Here is a 21,172-nt window from a genome sequence, read left to right as displayed (position 1 = left end):
ACCTATCTGGATTTCCCTTGCCTGGCTTCACTCACCATAACTTTCCAACTGCCTGGCTTCACTCACCAGGACTTTCCCTTGCCTGACTTCACTCACCAGAACTTTCCAACTGCCTGGCTTCACTCACCAGGACTTTCCAACTGCCTGGCTTCACTCACCAGGACTTTCCCTTGCCTTGCTTCACTCACCAGGACTTTCACCTGGCTTCACTCACCAGGATTTCCCGAATCAGGTCGACTCACCTCGGGTCAACCAGGTCAACCTTGACCAAAGATTGCACCCATAATCTCCCAAGTTTGTATTCTGTCAAACATCAGAATACAACTTTTCTATCCTCGTCAAACATCAAAATATACCTCGAGTCAGGTCAACTTGAGTCGGGTCAACCAGGTCAACCTTGACCTAAGGTTGCACCAACAGTTGATACTCCCCTTGAGACTAATGCTTGGTACTCTCCATCAGATGATTCTCCTTTGCCAGATCCTAACCTCTATCGTACAGTTGTGGGAATCTTGGTTTATCTCACTGTGACTTGTCCTGATATTGCGTATGTTGTAGATGTGGTTAATCAATTTGTCACTGCATCCACTATAGTTCATTAGGCCACTATTCTTCGTATCTTTGGTATCCTCGAGGAACTCAATTTCAGAGTCTCTTATTCTTTTCCACTTCCTCGTTAGAGCTCTGTGTATACTCTGATGCTAATTGGATGGGCGACCCTATGGATCGTAAGTCGACCACTGACTTCTGTATTTTTTTTAGAGATTCTCTTATCTCTTGGAAGAATAAGAAGTAAGATGTTATTTCCAGATCTTCCACACTAGTTGAGGATCGTGTTATGGCTACCACGACTTGTGAGATTGTTTGGCTACGTTGGTTTCTTGTAGATATGAGCATTTTTCTTCAGAAACCTACTGCTTTTCATTGTGATAATCAGAGTGTCATTCAAATTGCACATAATATTATTTTTTATTAGAGAATGAAGCATATTATGATTGATTGTCATCTTACTCGTCATCATCTGCATCTTGACACTCTCACACTATCTTTTGTTCCTTCCTCACTACAAATATCTAATATATTACTAAGGTTCATTCCGCTACACGATTCTATTTTTTGTCTGATAAACTCTCAATACTTCTTGCTGTAGCATCGCGAGTTTAAGAGGATGTTAGATTAAATAAATTTATTAGAATTATTTGTTTATAGCTTTTAAGACAATTTTATCTTACCTTTTCAGTTTAGGGTTTAGGATGATTTTTTAATCTAACTATATAAGCCTCATATTCTTTATTTCTCAAACACTTTTGGATTTATCAAGACGGCTATTTTTTCCTCCTTGTCAATTTCTACACGAAGAACTAATATAGTGGTCCTTTCTCATTAAAATGTATATTTGGTATCATGAAGTGAAGTTTAAAATGACAGAGATATTTGAACATGGGGGTCTCTCTCTTTGTTGTCCTGAATGAAAGGAATCATGTATTCCTCTTTTCTCATGGAAGAAAATTGTTAATTGGGGTCCCATATAGAGATTGAGAGATCTTAAACTAAGGTTGGAATTGTGGCACCTATTAATCTGTAAAAAAAAAGGGATGCTTAGAACGAGACTAACTCTGATTAGTGAGAATTATTTAAACCATAAGCTCTTCACAATGTAACCTCAACGACACAACTTTGCGTACTACTTTTAAATTTGGTGGACTAAATCAAAATACATGGCTGTCGACTGGCAGATTCCCTAAATGACAGTTTTTCAGCTAATTTCATTCTTCGTAAGAGCGAGAGGGAGCAAGGAGTCAAATCGCTAACACTGAAAGATAACTTAACATATTACTTCTAGAATAAATTACATTCTATTTAGGCTAATTCCTTCAGTTGCATTTCATCTTGGTAAGAACAAAGCAGACATGCTCAAAAACCTTCATGATGACTTCATGGTGTTCTTGGGCATTCAGTGACAGGTAGCAGGCTAGCAGCTCCTCCAACTCATTTTTTTCCTGGACATTATTCTCCACGATCATCTCCATCATGGACTCTGCAAAGTCTCTCAAAGGATTTGCAGATGACTTCATCACCACCAAGCTTTCCAATAGGGGCTTCTTCTGCTGCGTGACTACCCTTTGTGCTGCTGTGCTCTGCTTCCTGTAATCCTTCACCTGCTTGATTCCAATCCTTGGTGAGCTTTGCCGCCTCCTGATTGAGTGAATTAGTTTTCTGTTGGATGCCGGCTCGTGCACTTCCTTCGCTGGCTTTGTTACAATTGGTGGCAGCTTGTCAAGCTCCGGTATCACCTCCAGTTCCTTAAACTTCCTCACCATGTTGCCGTTGAAAGAAGACACATGACAGTGGCAGTTGGAAGAGACGACCTCAGCACATGGGTTCTTAGCCATTCTTTGCGATGTGCGCTTCAATCTAGGAGGTAACTCGTCGGCAGCAGCCGAACTAGTGGGTGATGCCTCGGTGTTCATCGTGGAACAGAAAAGCTTTTCCTTTCTGTCTTTGCTTGGGATGTAGGAGGAGGCTCTGTTGGCGATGCGGCCTTGTTCTTCCGTGGTTTGTGTTGTTGCTGAAGCTTGGTCTTGCCCTGTGGATTGCTCCATCACTTGCCTCCTATTTTCTCTGCCCTTGATTCCGAGCTTGTTGAGCCAAGAGCTAGGCAACAACACAGATAACCTAAACCTGTAACTCCTCATCTATAAAGGGCACCCCTAGCTCTCTCTCAAGTCTCAATTCCCTACACAAGAACAAGGAATTTATTGCAAACGGGACAGAAGCTAATTAAATATCCTGCATTAACATAGTTTTCATGCTCCTCTAAAGTAGTTGTTAACCGCATGAAGGGCATGGGCTAATCCCGTTGTTGATAAACGTCTCTCTCACTCTCTAAGGATGCTCTTCCTCAAGGGGTGGTTGATATATGAAGGGTGGGTGGTGGTGATCAGTGGCTGACGGATTATGTCCTTAAGCGGGTGGCGGTGTCAAAATTAGACGATTTTGAAGACAAATTATAAATTTGTTTGTTTTTCAAACTGACAACAACATGGAGAGCAATGTGTTCCTCACCTTTGAGTTTGCAGTAGTGTATTTTAGAAATGTTAGATAACAAGGATGGTGATGATCGTAGAGAGTTCTTGCAGCGGACAAAAGAAGAATGATCAGGTGGGGACCCATTCGGACCATTGATTAAAGATGTTAGGAATGAATGTCATTCTCGACGCCAACAATATGATAAGCTCAAATATCAAACGACTGGACGGAGAATTGGGTTAAATAATTAATTGGGTAATCACAGATCGTTATATCGTGATTTGATATACACCTGGTCGTAGATTTAGCGACTAAGACGCCCATCTCCTAACAAAAATTGGAAATAAGTGATTAAGCAACATAGTTTTGAATAGGAAACATCGAAGTTGATGTGTCCTCGTAACCCTGTGCGCATGTGATATGTACTAATCTAGTTTTCTGTTAACTAAATTGGCAGATATATATACATTATTAACCCAATCTTTTGGATTAATGGAAATACTGGTTTTGGATTCTTGAAGATGATTAAGGCACAAACCAGGAGATTCTCCTTTTACATTACTCATTACAGCTTAATTTGAATGTTGCTTCTCAACCACCGCCTACTCTAGCTAATTATATTAAAAATATTTTATCTGTATAGTTGTTATCACCATCACAGTCATCAAGCTATATTTGTCCTAAAACTTTGACATCCATCATTTTTTTTATTCTTAATATTAAATAGACATTCCCCCGTCTAATTCGTAATAAATTCACTACAAAGACGACTTTTAAAACATTCATTCGATTTTTAACTATAATCTTTTTAATTATTTTTCTAAGTAGTTTAACATTGCATCACACCATTTATCCTTCCTTTTAAATAATATAAAATGCATTATTATAAATATATAAATAAATTATGATAATTCAATATATTAATTTTAGGTCCTCAATAGATTTAATAATTTTATTTAAAATAATAAATAATTACTATTTGATTCATGTCGATCTTGATCCTGAACTATTAATGTATGTTCTTGCAGGTTTAGGTCCTCAATATGATAACTTTGTTCCCAGTGTCACGATTCACATGGATCAAGTGTCATTTGAAAGGTTTCATGATATGTTATCCTCTCATGAAAGACTTCTACAAATACAATCTCAAAGGATGTCAGATTCTTTATCTTTATCGGCACACATGATTAGCAAGGCTCCACAACCTGATCAACATAATCAGCCTCCTCCTTAATATGGTCTCCAAAATTAATTTGGAGGTTTCAGAGGTCGGGGTCGAGGACGCTGTCAGATTTACTTCAATTATGGTAATTATGCTCAAAATTGTTATAAAAGATATGATTCAAATTTTTTAGGAGGACTTGTATTATCAAGTCGACCCTCTCCCTCATCTTGTCAATTTAGTACTCAATCATCTAGTTCTGGAGCATTTTCACTCTTCATCCCTCCTAATACAACGTCATCAGTTCCTGAAACCCTAGGATGACATCCGAATTCTGGAGCAACTCATCATGTTACATTGGAGTATAATATTCTCACAGAAGCTTCACCTTATCATGGACCCGACATGATACAAATAGGCAATGACACAAGTTTACAAATTGCTCACATTAGAAACACATCCTTTCATTCATATGATCATACTTTTCGCATGTGCAACACTCTTCATGTTCATTCTATTGCTAAAAATTTGTTTTCTGTCCGTCAGTTTGCTCTTGATAATAAAGTATTCTTTGAATTTCATCCTTATCATTGTCTTGTGAAGGATCCCACAACATGAAATATTCTACTCCAAGGAAATATTAAAGACGTTCTTTATCATCTTCAACCCACCTAGACTAATGCGTTTGTTGGAGAATACACTGATACTCTCTTGGCACGTATGTCTTGGTCATCCGTTTCTACGTGTTGTTTAGAATATCATTAACTAGTATGGTTTACCAATTTCTTTAGCCCCCTCTTCTCATTTATGTGAAGCTTGTATAAAAGCAAAATCTCATAAATTACCTTTTGTATATTCTTCTCGCACTTCTAGTTTTCCTATAGAAATTATTCACTCTGATGTATGGGGTCCTGCTCCTATTCATCTAATCAAGATTTTCTTTATTATGTTATTTTTATTGAAAATTTCAACAAGTTTACTTTGATTTTTCCTATGAAAAAAAATCTGATCTCTTTGATATTTTTTGTCGCTTTCAAAAACAAGTTGAGCACTATTTTGATCGTAAAATCCACTCGTTTCATTCTGATTGGGGTGGAGAGTATCATGCGCTTCATCGTCATTTTACTGTTGAAATGTATACTAAAAGCCTAGCTTTTTGTATAAACATTTACTTAGAAATAAGAATCATATTGGTCAAATATCTACATTTATAAGATAAGTGTAGTTGTTCAATTAATTTATATTATAGATAACATGGTGTGTGGTATGACACACCAAAGATCATGTTATCAATTCCTTATAAATTATAAACAGTAGCTCATGACTGAGATGGAAAGGAACAAACCATTGGAATAGTCGTAGTGTAATTAGGTATTTGTTTATCTTGACTGATAAATTACACTAGTACACTCTGAGTGTATTGAGCAGGACCATTTAAGATAAGTTCTTTTTATACTGACTTAATAAAAGAACAAGACCTTAGTTATTATGGAAGTGTGTGCTCTTAATCCTAATATAATAACAAGCACATATATTTAGTATTTATTTCTTTGACTTATCAAAGGGTGAGATTTAGCTCGATAAATCAATATGCCCGATAAGTTGGGAAATGATATTACTTATAGTGTGTGTTGTTGATTATAGAAGGAAATTGTGTCCTAGTAATTTAGGTTGATAATGCCCCCAAGAGGAGCTCATAAGGATTGTCATGTTAAACCCTGCAGGTGGACTTAGTCCGACACGACAATAAAGTTGAGTGGTACTACTCTTGGACTAAGATATTAATTAAAGTGAGTTGTCAGTAACTCAATTAATTAGTGGGCATCTGACATCTTAAACACAAGGAGATTAACACACTCATAATAAGAAGGAGCCCAAAATGTAATTTGGGATTGATGTGGTAGTTCAATAATAATTCTTTAGTGGTATGAATTATTATTGATTAAATTAAGTTGGGTGTTCGGGGCGAACACGGGAAGCTTAATTTCATCAGAAGACCAAAACCAATTCTTCCTCTCGGTCACTATCATAGCCTCTTGTATATAGAGAATTATATCCACCGCATATCCATTTTCTACCCACCCTTAGGTGGCCGGCCAAGCAAGCTTGGAGTCCAAGCTTGGGCCGGCCAAGCCAAGGCATGAGTCAAGTTAAGGGGGCCGACCATAGCTTGGAGTCCAAGCTTGTTGTGGTCGGCGCTAATAAAATTAAAATAATTTTATTTTAAATCTTTTCTTATGTGGATATCATAGTTTTAAAATAGAGAGTTTAAAATTTAAATCTTTCCTTTTATAGCTTTCTACAAAAGATTAAGTGAAAGATTTGATATCTTTCCTTATTTGTAGTTAAAAGAAAGATTTTAATTTTTGATAAAACTTTCCTTTTTTGTAACCATGTTCATGATTTAAAAAGAGAGTTTTAAAATTAAATATTTTTTTTATAAGTCTCTACAAAAGATTAAGAAAAGATTTGATATCTTTCCTTATTTGTACATTGAAAGAGAGATTTTAATTTTAGAGAAAACTTTCTTTTTTGGAAATCATCCACATGTTTTAAAAGAGAGATTTTAATTTATAAAATTTCCTTTTATAACCAACCATGAAGGGATTCAAAATAAGAATTTTTATTTTTAAAAATTCTTCCGAAAGCAAATAAGGAAGTTTTAATTTTGTGTTCAAAACTTTCCTTGCTTGGAGCTATGAGGTGGGCGGCCATGTTGATTTAAGAAAAGGAAAATATTTTTAATTAATTAAATTTTCCTTTTCATGGCAAAGAAAATAAGGAAGTTTTTATTTAAATTTTCCTTATTTGCCAAGACCAAGGATTATAAAAGAGAGGGAGGGGTACCTTCATGGAGAACTCTATTCTATTTTCCTACCTCTCTTTCTTGGTGGTGGCCGGCCCTAGTCCTTGCTCTTCTCCTTTTCTCTTCCTCCTTGGTGGCCAGCAACATCAACACAAGAGGAGTCCTTGGTGGCCGGTTCTAGCTAGGAGAAGGAGAGAAAGGAGGCTTTGCTCTTGCATCCCTTGGAGCTTGAAGGTTGGCGGCCGAATCTTGCAAGAAGGAAGGTGTTGGTGGTTCTCATCTCGGTAGATCGTTGCCCACACAACGTCCGAGATAAGAAGAGGAATACGGTAGAAGATCAAGAGATTATTGATTATAAAGAAAGGTATAACTAGTAATTATTTTTCCGCATTATATTAGTTTTTCTTTGTATGAATTCCAAACACAAGAGGCTAGAGATTCTAGATTTTCGGATTTGTAATTCGAAGTTGTGTTTCTATGTTTTATTTGTCGATATTATGATTCGATTGTTCTTTTTGGTTAAACCTAAGGTTATATAAGGAAATTAAATATTGAATTTGGTTAAGAGGCTTTGTCGAGGCTGTGGTGGATGTTCCCATACTCAAGAAGGCCAAGTGCCTCGCCATGTTTGACCTGGGAGCCGATTTTCGAAATAAATATTTAATTAAATTTGTAACCTAAGTGGATTTGGATCTATAATGTTAAGTATCATTTTCGATCCGAGTTTAAACCACTAAGAACAGATAAGTTAAATTTGGAATCAATAATGTTAAGTTCCATTTGCAATTCTGAATTTAATTTCTAAAGAACACAATAGGTTGTTAGGAAAGGTTCGCCACTTGTATAAAATTTTTGTAGAGTGGAACCGGTACGATCTTCCTAGGACCAACCAACAATTGGTATCAGAGCTAGGGTTTGCCTCTGTGCGTTTGGTTTTCAGTTTAGTTATGCACATGTCATATATAATTTAGGCAGGATAATAGTAGGATATGGTAACTTTGTGGTTGTAGGCTCCAACTATTATGGCTTATGGTTATTGTGTGTGATTGGACTCTTGGGCATGTTAAGGGTATTTTATTGTGTGTGTATGATTGTATTTAACTAATACAACAGGAGCTGTATTAACCCTAGGATTTTACATTTATATTCGATCTAGACTTGATGTACATTCCCTTGTGGAATATAAGATCGATGTATGTAAAATTTTATTTTTTCTGTCGCGGATCGTGTCCTTGCGAGGCGTGGTGCTATTGAAGGACCAGAGGCGTAGTGAAAAAGGAAGTTCGATGGACCCGACGGCATGAACCCTAGGGTTGGCAGCACACGTAGGACAGTGATGGAAGAAGTCATAATAGTTGGAAAATTAATTTCCATATTTATTGCTTCATTTACTATGATGTGTGTGTGCATGTGATGGTTGCTTTCATAGTTAAAATTTCTCACCTTAAATAACTAAGTGGGAGAGAGATTAGTAGATAAATTTCATGGTCTCCATTACTGGTTTGTAAGTAATGCGACAAACTTGTGTGTTAGCTCTGAGTGCCTCCCTCCCCATCGGATGAGTTTGTTTGCAGATCACTAGATCAAACTTCCTTTATGGATGGTTATAAGAAATTAATTAGGAGTGTGTGATCTTCCCCATCGGAAGGGGTACAATCTTATTTAATGGACTAAGTATTAAGTAATGGTATACACTGTAATGGCTGTGTCGTTACTCACTAGGTCTTTCCACCCCTGGCCAGTGGATTTTTGCCACTCACTTGGCTACCAGGATTCATAAACTCTAGTAGCCTGGAGGTCTAGAGTTCGAATCCCGGGGAAGGCAAAAATCCACTGGCCAGGGGTGGAAAGACCTAGTGAGTAACAACACGGCCGAGGGTCGTCGGTCGACGACATAAGGGGCCGCCAAATGGGCCGCCAGTTGGGCCATCCAAGGGGCCGAGGGGCCGGGTCGTTACAATAAAAAGGCGCCTTTTATTGTAACGACCATGCCCCTCGGCCCCTTGGGCGGCCCAATTGGTGGCCCATTTGGCGGTCCCTTCAGCGGCCCAACTGGCAGCTCATTTGCCGACCCCTTATGTCATCGACTAACGACCCTCGGTCATGCCGTTACTCACTAGGTCTTCCCACCCCTGGCCAGTGGATTTTTGCCTTCCCCAGGACTTGGCTACCAGGATTCATAAACTCTAGTACTTAGCTTGGAGGTCTAGAGTTTGAATCCTGGGGAAGGCAAAAATCCACTAGCCAGGGGTGGGAAGACCTAGTGAGTAACGGCACGACCAAAGGTCGTCAGTCGACGACATAATGGGTCGTAGTTGGGCCCCCAGTTGGGCCGCCCAAGGGACCGCAAAGGGGCCGCCAAAATGGCCCGCCAGTTGGGCCACCAAAATGGCCGGCCAGTTGGGCCGCCCAAGGGGCCAAGGGGCCGGGTCGTTATAATAAAAAGACACCTTTTTATGCCACTCACTTGGCTACCAGGATTTATAAACTCTAGTACTTAACCTGGAGGTCTAGAGTTCGAATCCTGGGGAAGGCAAAAATCCACTGGCCAGGGGTGGGAAGACCTAGTGAGTAACGACATGGCCGAGGGTCGTTGGTCTACGACATAAGGGGTCACCAATTTAGGCCGGCAGTTGGGTCGCCCAAGGGACCGCCAAGGGGCCGCCAGTTGGGCCACCCATGGGGCAGAGGGGCTGGGTCGTTACATACACTTAGGCATATTTAATAGTATCCTCCCCATCGAAGTCACTGCTATTATTTGTGTGACCAAAGGAAAACCAACTATTAATTTGTCATAAAGATAGATTGACAAGATAATAAAATTAAAACCCCCTCTTACAAATGTGTGATTTTGTATATGTCCCCACTATCGTGACATACAAAATTCACTGTGTTTGAGGTAATTTTATTTGTTAGGTTGACAAGAAAATAAAATTAATGGGTAAAACACCTCTTACAAATGTTTGGATTTGTATACGTCCATACTATCGTGGCATACAAAATTCACGGTGTTTGAGGTAATTTTATTTGTCATAAAGAGAGGTTGACAAGATAATTAATGGGTAAAATCCTCCTCTTACAAATGCTTGAATTTGTATACGTCCACACTATCGTGGCTTACAATATTCACAGTGATTGAGGTGTTGGTGAATTTAAATGATATTGTTTGAGGAATCAATATTATTTTAAATTCAAAGTTTTGATCAAATATTTTATCAAAGACAGACCAACTATTAATTTTATTTGTCATAAAGTTAAGTTGACGAGATAATAAAATTAATGGATAAAATCTCCTCTTAAAGATTGAATTTGTATACGTCTACACTAACGTGACATACAAAATTCACAGGGATTTTGAGGAGTTGGTCTTGACCAAATATTTTAGTGATTCTTAGGATTTCAAATGTTAGTCAATCCCCTAGATGTTATACTATAGAATAGACTTAGTAGTCCCAATTATGATTGGAAACAAAACTTGGACTCTAAGGTGAATTGTCCTCTCAGAAATGAGAACACTAAAAGTGTATTTTATTCATTAGTTGTTGAAACATGTTTAGTGGTGTTGTCTACCGGTACTTGGTGTGTAGATACGAGAGCCACTGATCATGTTTGCAATTCATTGCAGAGGTTCCAGGAAACCCGACAACTATATGAAGGGAAAATCATCGTCTATATGGCCAATGCTGCAAAAGTAGCAGCTATTGATATGGGAGATGTTTATCCTCTGATAGGAATAAAACATGGATTTTGAAAAATTATCTTTACGTACCAAGTTTAGAAAGAATTAGATTTCAGTTTCTAAACTATTCAAAGAACTTGATATTCTATTTTTTGATAACAAAGTTGTTATCAAGATAAATAGGAAAGTTATCTGTTCTGGTACGTTGGTTGATAATTTATAATCCAATAACTCCCACGATGCAACAAATGGAAATTAATAACACATCTTCTAACTCTAATAAGAGAAAGCAACCTTCGAAAATGAACCAATCATATCTTTGGCATCTAAGGCTAGGTCATATTAACTTGAGTAGGATTCAAAGGATAATAGCCGATGAACTTTTGGGTTCATTGGTGGTGGAAAACTTTCCAACCTGCGAGTCTTGCTTGGAAGAAAAAAATGACCGAGAGGCCTTTTAAGTCTAAGGGGTATAGAGCCAAAGACGTGTTGGAATTGGTTCATTCTGATTTGTGAGGACCTATGACTATCCAGGAAAGAGGTGGTTTCAAATATTTCATCTCTTTTATAGACGACTATTTAAGATACGGGTAAATTTACTTGATGCACCTCAAGTCTAAGTACTTTGATAAGTTGAAAGAGTGCAGGGCTGATACGGAGAAACGTCAAGGTAAAAGTATCAAGACACTGCGGTGAGATCGTAGTGGTGAGTACCTCTTAGGAGAGTTTAGGAGACACTTATCAAAAGTCGGGATTAAATCCCAACTGACTGCACCTGGTACACCCCAACAGAATGGTGTGGCAGAATGAAGGTATAGGACTCTTATGGAAATAATTAGATCGATGATGAGTTATTCAGAAATACCAAATTCGTTTTGAGGATATACTATGGAAACAGAAGTGAACATAGTACCTTCTAAATCAGAACCCTCTACTCCCATAGAATTGTAGAATGGGCGTAAGCCTAGTCTAAAGCATATTCAGATTTGGGGTAGTCCAGCACATGTGCTGAAGTGAGGCACTGATAAGTTGGAATTAAGAATAAGAGTTCACTTGTTTATGAGTTATCCTAGAGAAACGAAAGGAGGTTTATAGTCCTAAAAATCAGAAGGTCATTGTTAGCACCAATACTCGATTTTTAGAAGAGGACTATGTAATGAACCACATACCTATAAGTAAATTTATTCTTAAGGAAATAATAAAGGACACATCTAATCTAGTACCAACAGTAAAAGATGAGATTATTGGTTGGTCCTAGGAAGATCGTACCGGTTCCACTGTACAAAAATTTGTACAAGTGTCGAACCTTTCCTAAACAACCTATTGTGTTCTTTAGAAATTAAATTAGGAATTGCAAACAGAACTTAACATTATTGATTCTAAATTTAACTTATCTATTCTTGATGGTTTAGATTTGGATCGCAAGCGGAACTCAACACTATTGATCCAAATCCACCTATGTTATAAAGTTAATTAAATATTTATTTCTAAAATCGGCTCCCAGGTCAAACATGGTGAGATACTAGGCCTTCTTGGGTATGGGATCATCCACCACTGCCTCAACAAAGCCTTTAATAGAAATTCAATATTTAATTTTATAAAATAACATTAGGTTTAACTGAAAAGAACAATCGAATCACAAATTCAAAAAATTTAAAAAAAACACACACAACTTCAAATTACAAATTCGAAAAACTAGAATCTAATGCCTTTTGTGTTTGGAATTCATACAAAGAAAAATAACTAGCATGATGCGGAAAAGAATTACTAGTTATACCTTTTCTTTATATGCTAATAACCTCGAGATCTTCTGCCGTATTCCTCGTCTCACCTTGGACGTCGTGTGGGCGACGATCCTCCAAGATGAACACCACCCAAAGCCTTCTTCCTCCTTCTCTAAAATCCGGCCACCACCACCACCAAGGAACCAAAGAGAGCAAGGGGAAAGGGAAGGGAGAGAGGGCTGGTCACAATAGAGAGCACAAGCAATAGAATAAGAATAGATGCAATCCCTACTTCTCCTCTTCTTCTCCTTCTCTTTGTATCCAGCCATAAAAACAACCACAAGAGGTGGCCGACCCTAGCATGAAGAGAAGCAAGGGCCGGCCCTTAGGAGAAGACTAGAGAGAAGAGAGAAAAGAATAGCATACTCCATGAGGCCTATCCTCCCCTTCTTTTATATTACTTGCCCAAGGTAAATAAGGAAAAGATTTTTACAAAAATTAAAATCTTCCTCTTGTTTTTCCTTTTTCCCTTTTATTTTTTCTTTTCTCTTGATTGATTCAATCATTGATTGGATCAATCATTGATTTGATTGGCCGACCCCTTGCTTAGGCACCAAGCAAGGGTGGCTGACCCCTTAAAAGGAAGAAAATAATTCTTGTAAAAATTTTATAAGCAAAGAAGGAAAGCTCTTATAAAATTTTACAAGCTCTCTTTTAATTTCCTAAAGTGTATGTTAAAAAAGGAAAGTTTTAAAAATTAAAACCAAGTTTTAAAATTTAAAACTTCTCTTCTAAAGTTTTCTTTTTTAACATGGTTACAAAAATAGAAAGTTTCAAATTTAAAACTTCTGTTCCTTTTTTCTAAAAACCATGAGGATGGTTAGAAAGGGAAAGTTTAAAACTTTTAAACTTTCTTTTAAATCATATGACTTAATTCAAATAAGGAAAGTTTTATAATTTTAAAATCTCTCTTTTAAAACTTCTAGTTTTCTACAAAGAGAATATTTTAAAAATTCAAAACACCCATCCTTATTTAGATTATGGTGGCCGATCCCTCATTGCTTGGGCACCAAGCAAAAAGGACCGGCCCTCTTTGAAGAGATAGTGGCCGGCCCTTGTCTTGGTCACAAAGCCTTGGGCCGACCCCCTTCTTGGACACTAAGATGGGCTTTTATATGGATGGACTTGAGGCTTTAATGAGGCTACGACAGGGACCTAGAGGAGAAATTGGTTTTGACATTCCGACGAGTTTGAGTATCTCATGTTCGCCTCGAACACACAACTCAAGTTCATCAATAATAACTCATTCAACTAGAGAGTTATTATTGCACTACCGCACCAATCCCAAATTACATTATGGGCTCCTTCTTATCATGAGTGTGTTAATCTCCCTTTAAGATATCGAATGCCCACTAATTAATTGAGTTACTGACAACTCATTTTAATTAATGTCTTAGTCCAAGAGTGGTACCACTCAACCTTATTGTCATGTCGGACTAAGTCCACCTGCAGGGTTTAACATGACAATCCTTATGAGCTCCTCTTGGGGGCATTCTCAACCTATATTACTAGGACACAATTTCCTTCTATAATCAACAACACACACTATAAGTAATATCATTTCCCAACTTATGGGGCCTATTGATTTATCGAGCTAAATCTCACCCTTTGATAAGTCAAAGAAATAAATACTAAATATATGTGCTTGTTATTATATTAGGATTAAGAGTACACACTTCCATAATAACTAAGGTTTTGTTCTTTTATTAAGTCAGTATAAAAGAACTTACCTTAAATGGTCCTACTCAATACACTCAGAGTGTACTAGTGTAATTTATTAGTCAAAATAAACTAATACCTAATTACACTACGACTATTCCAATGGTTTGTTCCTTTCCATCTTAGTCATAAGCCACTGTTTATAATTTATAAGGAACTGATAACATGATTTTCTGTGTGTGACACCACACACCATGTTATCTACAATATAAATCAATTGAACAACTACACTTAGTATATAAATGTAGATATTGACCAATATGTTTCTTTTTATTTCAAATATATATGTTTACAAAAAGCTAGGCTTTTAGTATACACTCTAATAATCTCTCACTTATACTAAAAGACTAAGCTGTCATAACTGCTGCCATACATCTAATTCCCAACCCTTCAACATTCCCATCAAAAGCTCTTGCCTTAAGGGCCTTAGTGAAAGGATCTCTCAGGCTATCATTTGATGCAATCTAGGCGGCAACAACTTCTCCTCGTTATACGATGTCTCGTATTGGGTGGTACTTGCGCTCTATTGTGTTTAATTGCCTTATGGACTTATGGTTCCTTCGAGTTTGCTACTGCACCACTATTATTACAAAAATTATAATAATTTTGGACAAACCAAAAATCATGTCTAAGTCCATCATGAAGTTTCTGAGCCATATAACTTCTGTGGCTACCTCAGAGGCTGCCACATACTCAGCTTCTATGGTGGAGTCTGGAAAAACACCTATGCTTAACACTCCTCCATAGATATGGCTTCACCTCCTAAAGTAAACACAAAAATCCTGAGGTCGTCTTATTATTGTCCCTATCTGATTGGAAGTCAAAATTCGTGTAACTCACAGGGATCAAATCATCTGCCTAATAAACTAGCATATAATCTCTAGTCCCTCTAAGGTATTTTAATATATGCTTTACGACAGTCTAGTGTCCTAGTCCTGGGTTACTTCGATATTTGCTAACTATGCCCTGGGTAAAACAGATATCCAGTCTCGTGTACAAGATAGCATACATTAGACTTCCGACAGTCGAAGCATAAGGAACTGCCTTTATGTCCTTTTTGTTAGGATGTATACTAAAAGCCTAGCTTTTGGTATAAACATTTATCTAGAAATAAGAATCACATTGGTCAAATGTCTACATTTATGATAAATGTAGATTGTTTAATTAATTTATATTGTAGATAACATGGTGTGTGGTGTCACATACAGAGGATCATGTTATCAGCACCTTATAAATTATAAACAGTAGCTCACGACCAAGATGGAAAGGAACAAACCATTGGAAGGTCGTAGTGTAATTAGGTATTAGTTTATCTTAACTATATAATTACACTAGTACACTTAGAGTGTATTGAGTAGGACCATTAGAGGTCGTTTCTTTTATACTGACTTTATAAAAGAACAAAGACCTCAGTTATTATGGAAGTGTGTGCTCTTAATCCTGATATAATAACAAGCACATATGTTTGATATTTATTTCTTTAATTTATTAATGGGTGAGATTTAGTTTGATAAATCAATAAGCCCGATAAGTTGGGAAATGATATCACTTATAGTGTGTGTTGTTGATTATAGAAGGAAACTATGTCCTAGTGATCTAGGATGATAATGTCCCCAAGAGGAGCTCATAAGGATTGTCATGTTAAACCCTGCAGGTGGACTTAGTCCGACATGACGATAAGGTTGAGTGGTACTACTCTTGGACTAAGAAATTAATTAAATGAGTTGTCAGTAACTCACTTAATTAGTGGACATTTGACCTCTTAAACACACGGAGACTAACACACTCATAATAAGAAGGAGCCCAAAATATAATTTGGGATTGGTGTGGTAGTTCAATAATAGTTCTCTAGTGGAATGAATTATTATTGATAAAATTAAGTTGTGTGTTCGGGGCGAACACGGGATGCTTAATTTTATCGGGAGACCAAAACCAATTCCTCCTCTCGGTCCCTATCGTAGCCTCTTAATTATAGAGTACTATACCCACCTTCTTACCCATCCCATAGGGGCCGACCAGCTAGCTTGGAGACCAAGCTAGGGCCGGCCAAAATTTGGTTCATGGGTGCTTCAAGGTGGCCGGCCCTAGCTTGGGTTCAAGCTTGGTGTGGCCGGCCCAAATTAAAATAAAAGGATTTTATTTTTTTTAAATTAAAATTTTCTTATGTGGATTTAAAAGAGAGTTTAAAAATTTAAATCTTTCCTTTTATAAGATTCTACAAAAGATTAAGAGAAGAGCTAAATCTCTTTCCTTATTTGTAGATTAAAAGGTTGATTTTAATTTTGGTAAAAACTTTCCTTTTAACCATGTTCATGATTTAAAAGAAAGTTTAAAAAATTAATAATTCTCTTTTATTAGTTTCTACAAAAGATTAAGAAAAGATTTGATATCTTTCCTTATTTGTAGATTGAAAGGAGATTTTAATTTTTAGAAAACTTTTCGGAAATTATTCACATGTTTAAAGAAAGATTTAATTTATAAAATTTCCTTTTTATTAACCAATCATGAAGGGATAAAAATTATTGGAGAAATTTTTTAAAATTTTCGGAAGCAAATAAGGAAGTTTTTATTTGTGTTTAAAATTTTTATTTGCTTGGAGATTTGGTGTGGCCGACCATTATAATAATGAGAAGAAAATTTATTTTTAATTAAATAAATTTTTCCTTTTCATTGCAAAAGAATTAAGAAAGTTTTTTATTAAAATTTTCTTATTTGCCAAAACCAAGGATTATAAAAGAGGAGGTAGAGGAGCCTTCATGAGACACAACCTCTATTCTTTTCCTTCCTCTCTTCTTTGGTTTTGGTGGCCGACCCTATTTCTCTCCTCTCCTCTTGTTGGCCGAAACCTATCATCTTGGTGGAGCTCTTGTTTGTGGCTGGATCAAGGAAGGAGAAGAAGGAGAGAAAGCAAGCCTCGTCTCTAGCATCCCTTGGAGCATTGGTGGTGGCTGAAATTCTTCATCCTTGGAGGAGTTTATTGTGGCCGAAATCTAGAAGAAAGAAGGAAGGTGGAAAGGTGGTTCTCATCTCGGAAGATCGTTGCCCACACAACGTCCGAGGTTAGAAGAGGAATATGGTAGAAGATCAAGAGGTCTTTGTCTTCAAAAGAAAGGTATAACTAGTAATGTTTTTCTGCATCATGCTAGTTTTATTTCTTTGTAAAAATACCAAATACAAGAGGCATGCGATTCTAGTTTTTCGAAATAGTTTTCGAAGTTGTGTTCTTTTGTTTTTTTTCCTTATGATTTGATTGTTCTTAGTGGTTAACCTAGGGTTACTATGGGAAGGTTAAATATTTAATTTCCTTAAAAGGCTTTGTCTAGTCGGTGGTGGTTGCTCCCATATTCAAGAAGGTCATGTACCTCGCCACGTCAGTACTGGAAGCCAATTTTGGAAATAGATATTTAATTATCTTCGTGACCTAGGTGATTTGGATCGAACATGTTAAGTTCCGCAGGAGATCCAAGTCTAAACTTAAAAGAACAAATAAATTAAGCTTAGGATCAAACATGTTAAGTTTCGCAGGCGATCCAAGTTTAATTTAAAAGAACACATGGTAGCTAGGAAAAGGTTCAGACCTTTGTACAAAATTTTTATACAGTGGAACCATTAGGTTTTCCGAGTAGCAACCAACACTCTTATCTCCTTTGATGTCTTTGGAGACATCTCTTTAGATAAAGCTACTCCATGCTGAAAAGGTAATAAACCTTTATTAGAGTTTTGTATGCTAAAACGAGCTAGAATTGTATGAAGCTCGGGATAAGCACAATATTCTTTTCTTGTGATCACTTTGATCCCGAGAATATGTGTGCATTCTCCCAAGTCTTTCATATCAAATTGTTTGGACAACCATACCCTTACTTCCGACAACACTTTGATATTGTTTCCAACTACCAAAAATGTCATCTATGTATAGTACAAGAAATACCACCACTTTTCCATCACACTTCTTGTATACACAAAACTCATTGGGTCACTGAATAAATCCATGGATTACTTCATTAGACCAGATGTCCAAGACCTTGAAGCTTTGCTTCAGTCCATAGACTGATTGAGCTTTCACACAAGATGCTCTTTGTCCTTTGCAATGAACCCTTCTGGTTGCTTTATATGGATATTTTCTTCAAGACTTCTATTAAGGAAAGCTATCTTGACACCCACTTGCCAAATCTCATAGTCCATATGAGAAGCAATAGATAAAAGAATCCGAATAAACTTAAGCATGGCTACCGGTGAAAAAGTTTCCTTTTTCAACGAGCCTTGCTTTGAAAGTTTCCACCTTCCTGTCTATCCCTCTTTTCCTATTGTAGACCTTTTAACACCCAATGACTTTTACTCCATCTGGTAGTTCTACAAGCTCCCAGACTTTATTAGAATACATAGATACTAATTCTGAATTCATTGCTCTTTGCCAAGATGCTGCATCCTTATCTTGGAGCGCTTCCTCATATGTCCGGGGATCAGGTTCATGTTTGCTAGGGATCAAGTCCAAAGACTTTCCCAAAACATGAATCTTTCAGGTTGTCTAACAACTCTCCCACTATAATGAGGCACTATCTGTAATTGTGTATCATTTGTGATACGTGTTACAGTTTCTTGTGATATTTTATCTTGTACAGTTGGTACTAGATTAGACGTGTCCTTTATTATTTCTTTAAGAGCAAATTTACTTATGGGCTTGTGGTTCATTTCAGAGTCTTCTTCTGAAAAATCGGGCATTGGTGCTAACCATGACCTTTTGATTTTTATGACTATAAACCTCCTTTCGTTTCTCTAGGATAGCCCACAAACAAGTGAACTCCTGTCCATCTTATCAGTGTCTCCCTTCAGCACATGTGCTGGACTACCCTGAATCCGAATATGCTTCAAATTAGGCTTACGCCTATTATGCAACTCTATGTGAGTAGAGAGTTCTGACTTAGGAGGTACTATGTTCACTTCCATTTCCAAAATATATCCTTAAAACGAATTTGGTAATTTTCTGAATAACTCATCGATCTAATCATTTCTATAAGAGTCCTATACCTTCTTACTACACCATTCTGTTGGGGTGTACCAGATGCAATTAGTTGGGATTGAATCTTGACTTCTGATAAGTGACTTCTAAACTCTCCCAAGAGGTACTTGCCACTACTCCTAAGCGTAGTGTCTTGATACTTTTATCTTGACGTTACTCCACATCAGCCTAATACTTTTTGAACTTATCAAAGCACTTAGACTTGCGGCGCATCAAGTAAATTTACCCATATTTTGAATAGTTGTCTATTCGAAACCACCTCTTTCCTGGATAGTCATAGATCCACACAAATCAGAATGAACCAATTCCAACACATCTTTGGCTCTATACCCCTTAGACTTAAAAGCTTCTTGGTTATTCTTCCTTCCAAGTAAAACTCGTAGGTTGGAAAGGTTTCCACTACCAATGAACCCAAAAGTTCATCGGCTATTATCTTTTGAATCCTACTTAAGTTAATATAACCTAGCCTTAGATGCCAAAGATATGATTGGTTCATTTCCGAAGGTTGCTTTCTCTTATTAGAGTTATTAATTTCCAATTTGTCGCATCGTGGAAGTTATAAATTGCCAACCAATGTACCAAAATAGATAACTTCCCTCTTTTTCTTGATAACAACTTTGTTATAAAAAAAAGACAGTATATCAATCCTTAAATAGTTTTAGAAACTGAAATAAAGTTCTTTCTAAAACTTAGTACGTCAAGACAATCAATGTTTTATTCCTTTTAAAGGATAAACATCTCCCACTACAACAGCTGCTACTTTTGCAGCTGTGCCCATGTAGATAGTATTTTCCCTTTCATATAGTTGTCAGGTTTCCTAGAACCCCTGCAATGAATTGCAGACATGATCAGTGGCTCCCGTATCTACACACCAGGTACCGGTAGATAATACCACTAAACATGTTTCAATAACTAATGAACAAAATATACTTTTATTATTCTCATTTTTTAGAGGACAGTCCACCTTAGGGTCCAAGTTTTGTTTCCAATCCTAATTGGACCAGTAAGTTTGTTCTCTTTCAGTATGATGGCCAGTGGGTTGAAAGTCATCCTAAGAATCACAAAAATAAACTTTGGTCAAGACTCTAAATTTAGAATAATATTGATTCCTCAAACAATACTATTTTAAATTAACCAACACCTCAAATCACCATGAATTTTGCATGCCATGATAGTGTGGACGTATACAAAATCCAACATTTATATGAGGAGATTTTATCCATTAATTTTATCCTTGTCAACCTAACTTTATGACAAATAAAATTAATAGTTGGTTTTCCTTCGGTCACACAAATAATAGCAGTGACTCCGATGGGGAGGATACTATTAGACGTGCCTAAGTGTATACCATTACTTGACACTTAGTCCATTAATAAGATTGTGTCCCTTCCGATGGGGAAGATCACACACTCTTAATTAATTTCCTATAGTCATCCAAAATGAAAGTTTGATCTAGTGATCCGCAAACAAACTCATCCGATATAGAGGAAGGCACTCAGAGCCAACGCGCAAGTTTGTTTGCATCACTTACAAACCAGTAATGGAGACCGTGAAATTTATTTTAAAAATCCCTCTCCCACTTAGTTATTTAAGGTGAGGAATTTTAACCTATGCAAGCATACATCACATGCACACACACACATCACAGTAAATAAAAGCAATAAATTTGGAAATTAATTTCCAACTATTATGACATTTTCCATCACTATCCTCCATGTGCTCCAACCTTAGCTACTGCCACCTTTAGCCACCGCCATCGGGTCCAGTCGTCGCATCTATCTTGTTTCTTATTCTGCTACACCTCTGGTCCTCCAATAGCACCACGCCTCGCAAGGATACGATCCACGACAAAAATAGAATTTTAAATATATCGATCCTATATTCCACGAAGGAATGTACATGTAATCTAAATCGATAATAAAATTCTAAAATCCTAGGGCTAATACAGTTCCTGCTGTATTAGTTACATACAATC

The 21,172-nt window shown here is 37.0% G+C and overlaps 1 protein-coding gene across 1 annotated transcript; it reads right to left on the bottom strand.

Annotated features, from left to right (window-relative positions):
* Nucleotides 1-1,874: 1,874 nt before the first annotated feature.
* LOC121979550 (transcription repressor OFP4-like) lies at nt 1,875-2,696 on the bottom strand. Its single transcript, XM_042531544.1, has one exon. It carries the CDS (start codon nt 2,694-2,696, stop codon nt 1,875-1,877), a length of 822 nt encoding a protein of 273 aa, XP_042387478.1.
* Between the last annotated feature and the right edge of the window lie 18,476 nt (nt 2,697-21,172).

This window comes from Zingiber officinale, chromosome 5A (assembly GCF_018446385.1).
Source record: "Zingiber officinale cultivar Zhangliang chromosome 5A, Zo_v1.1, whole genome shotgun sequence".
NCBI classification, from domain to species: domain Eukaryota; kingdom Viridiplantae; phylum Streptophyta; class Magnoliopsida; order Zingiberales; family Zingiberaceae; genus Zingiber; species Zingiber officinale.
This window is presented reverse-complemented; position numbering and strand designations above follow the sequence as displayed.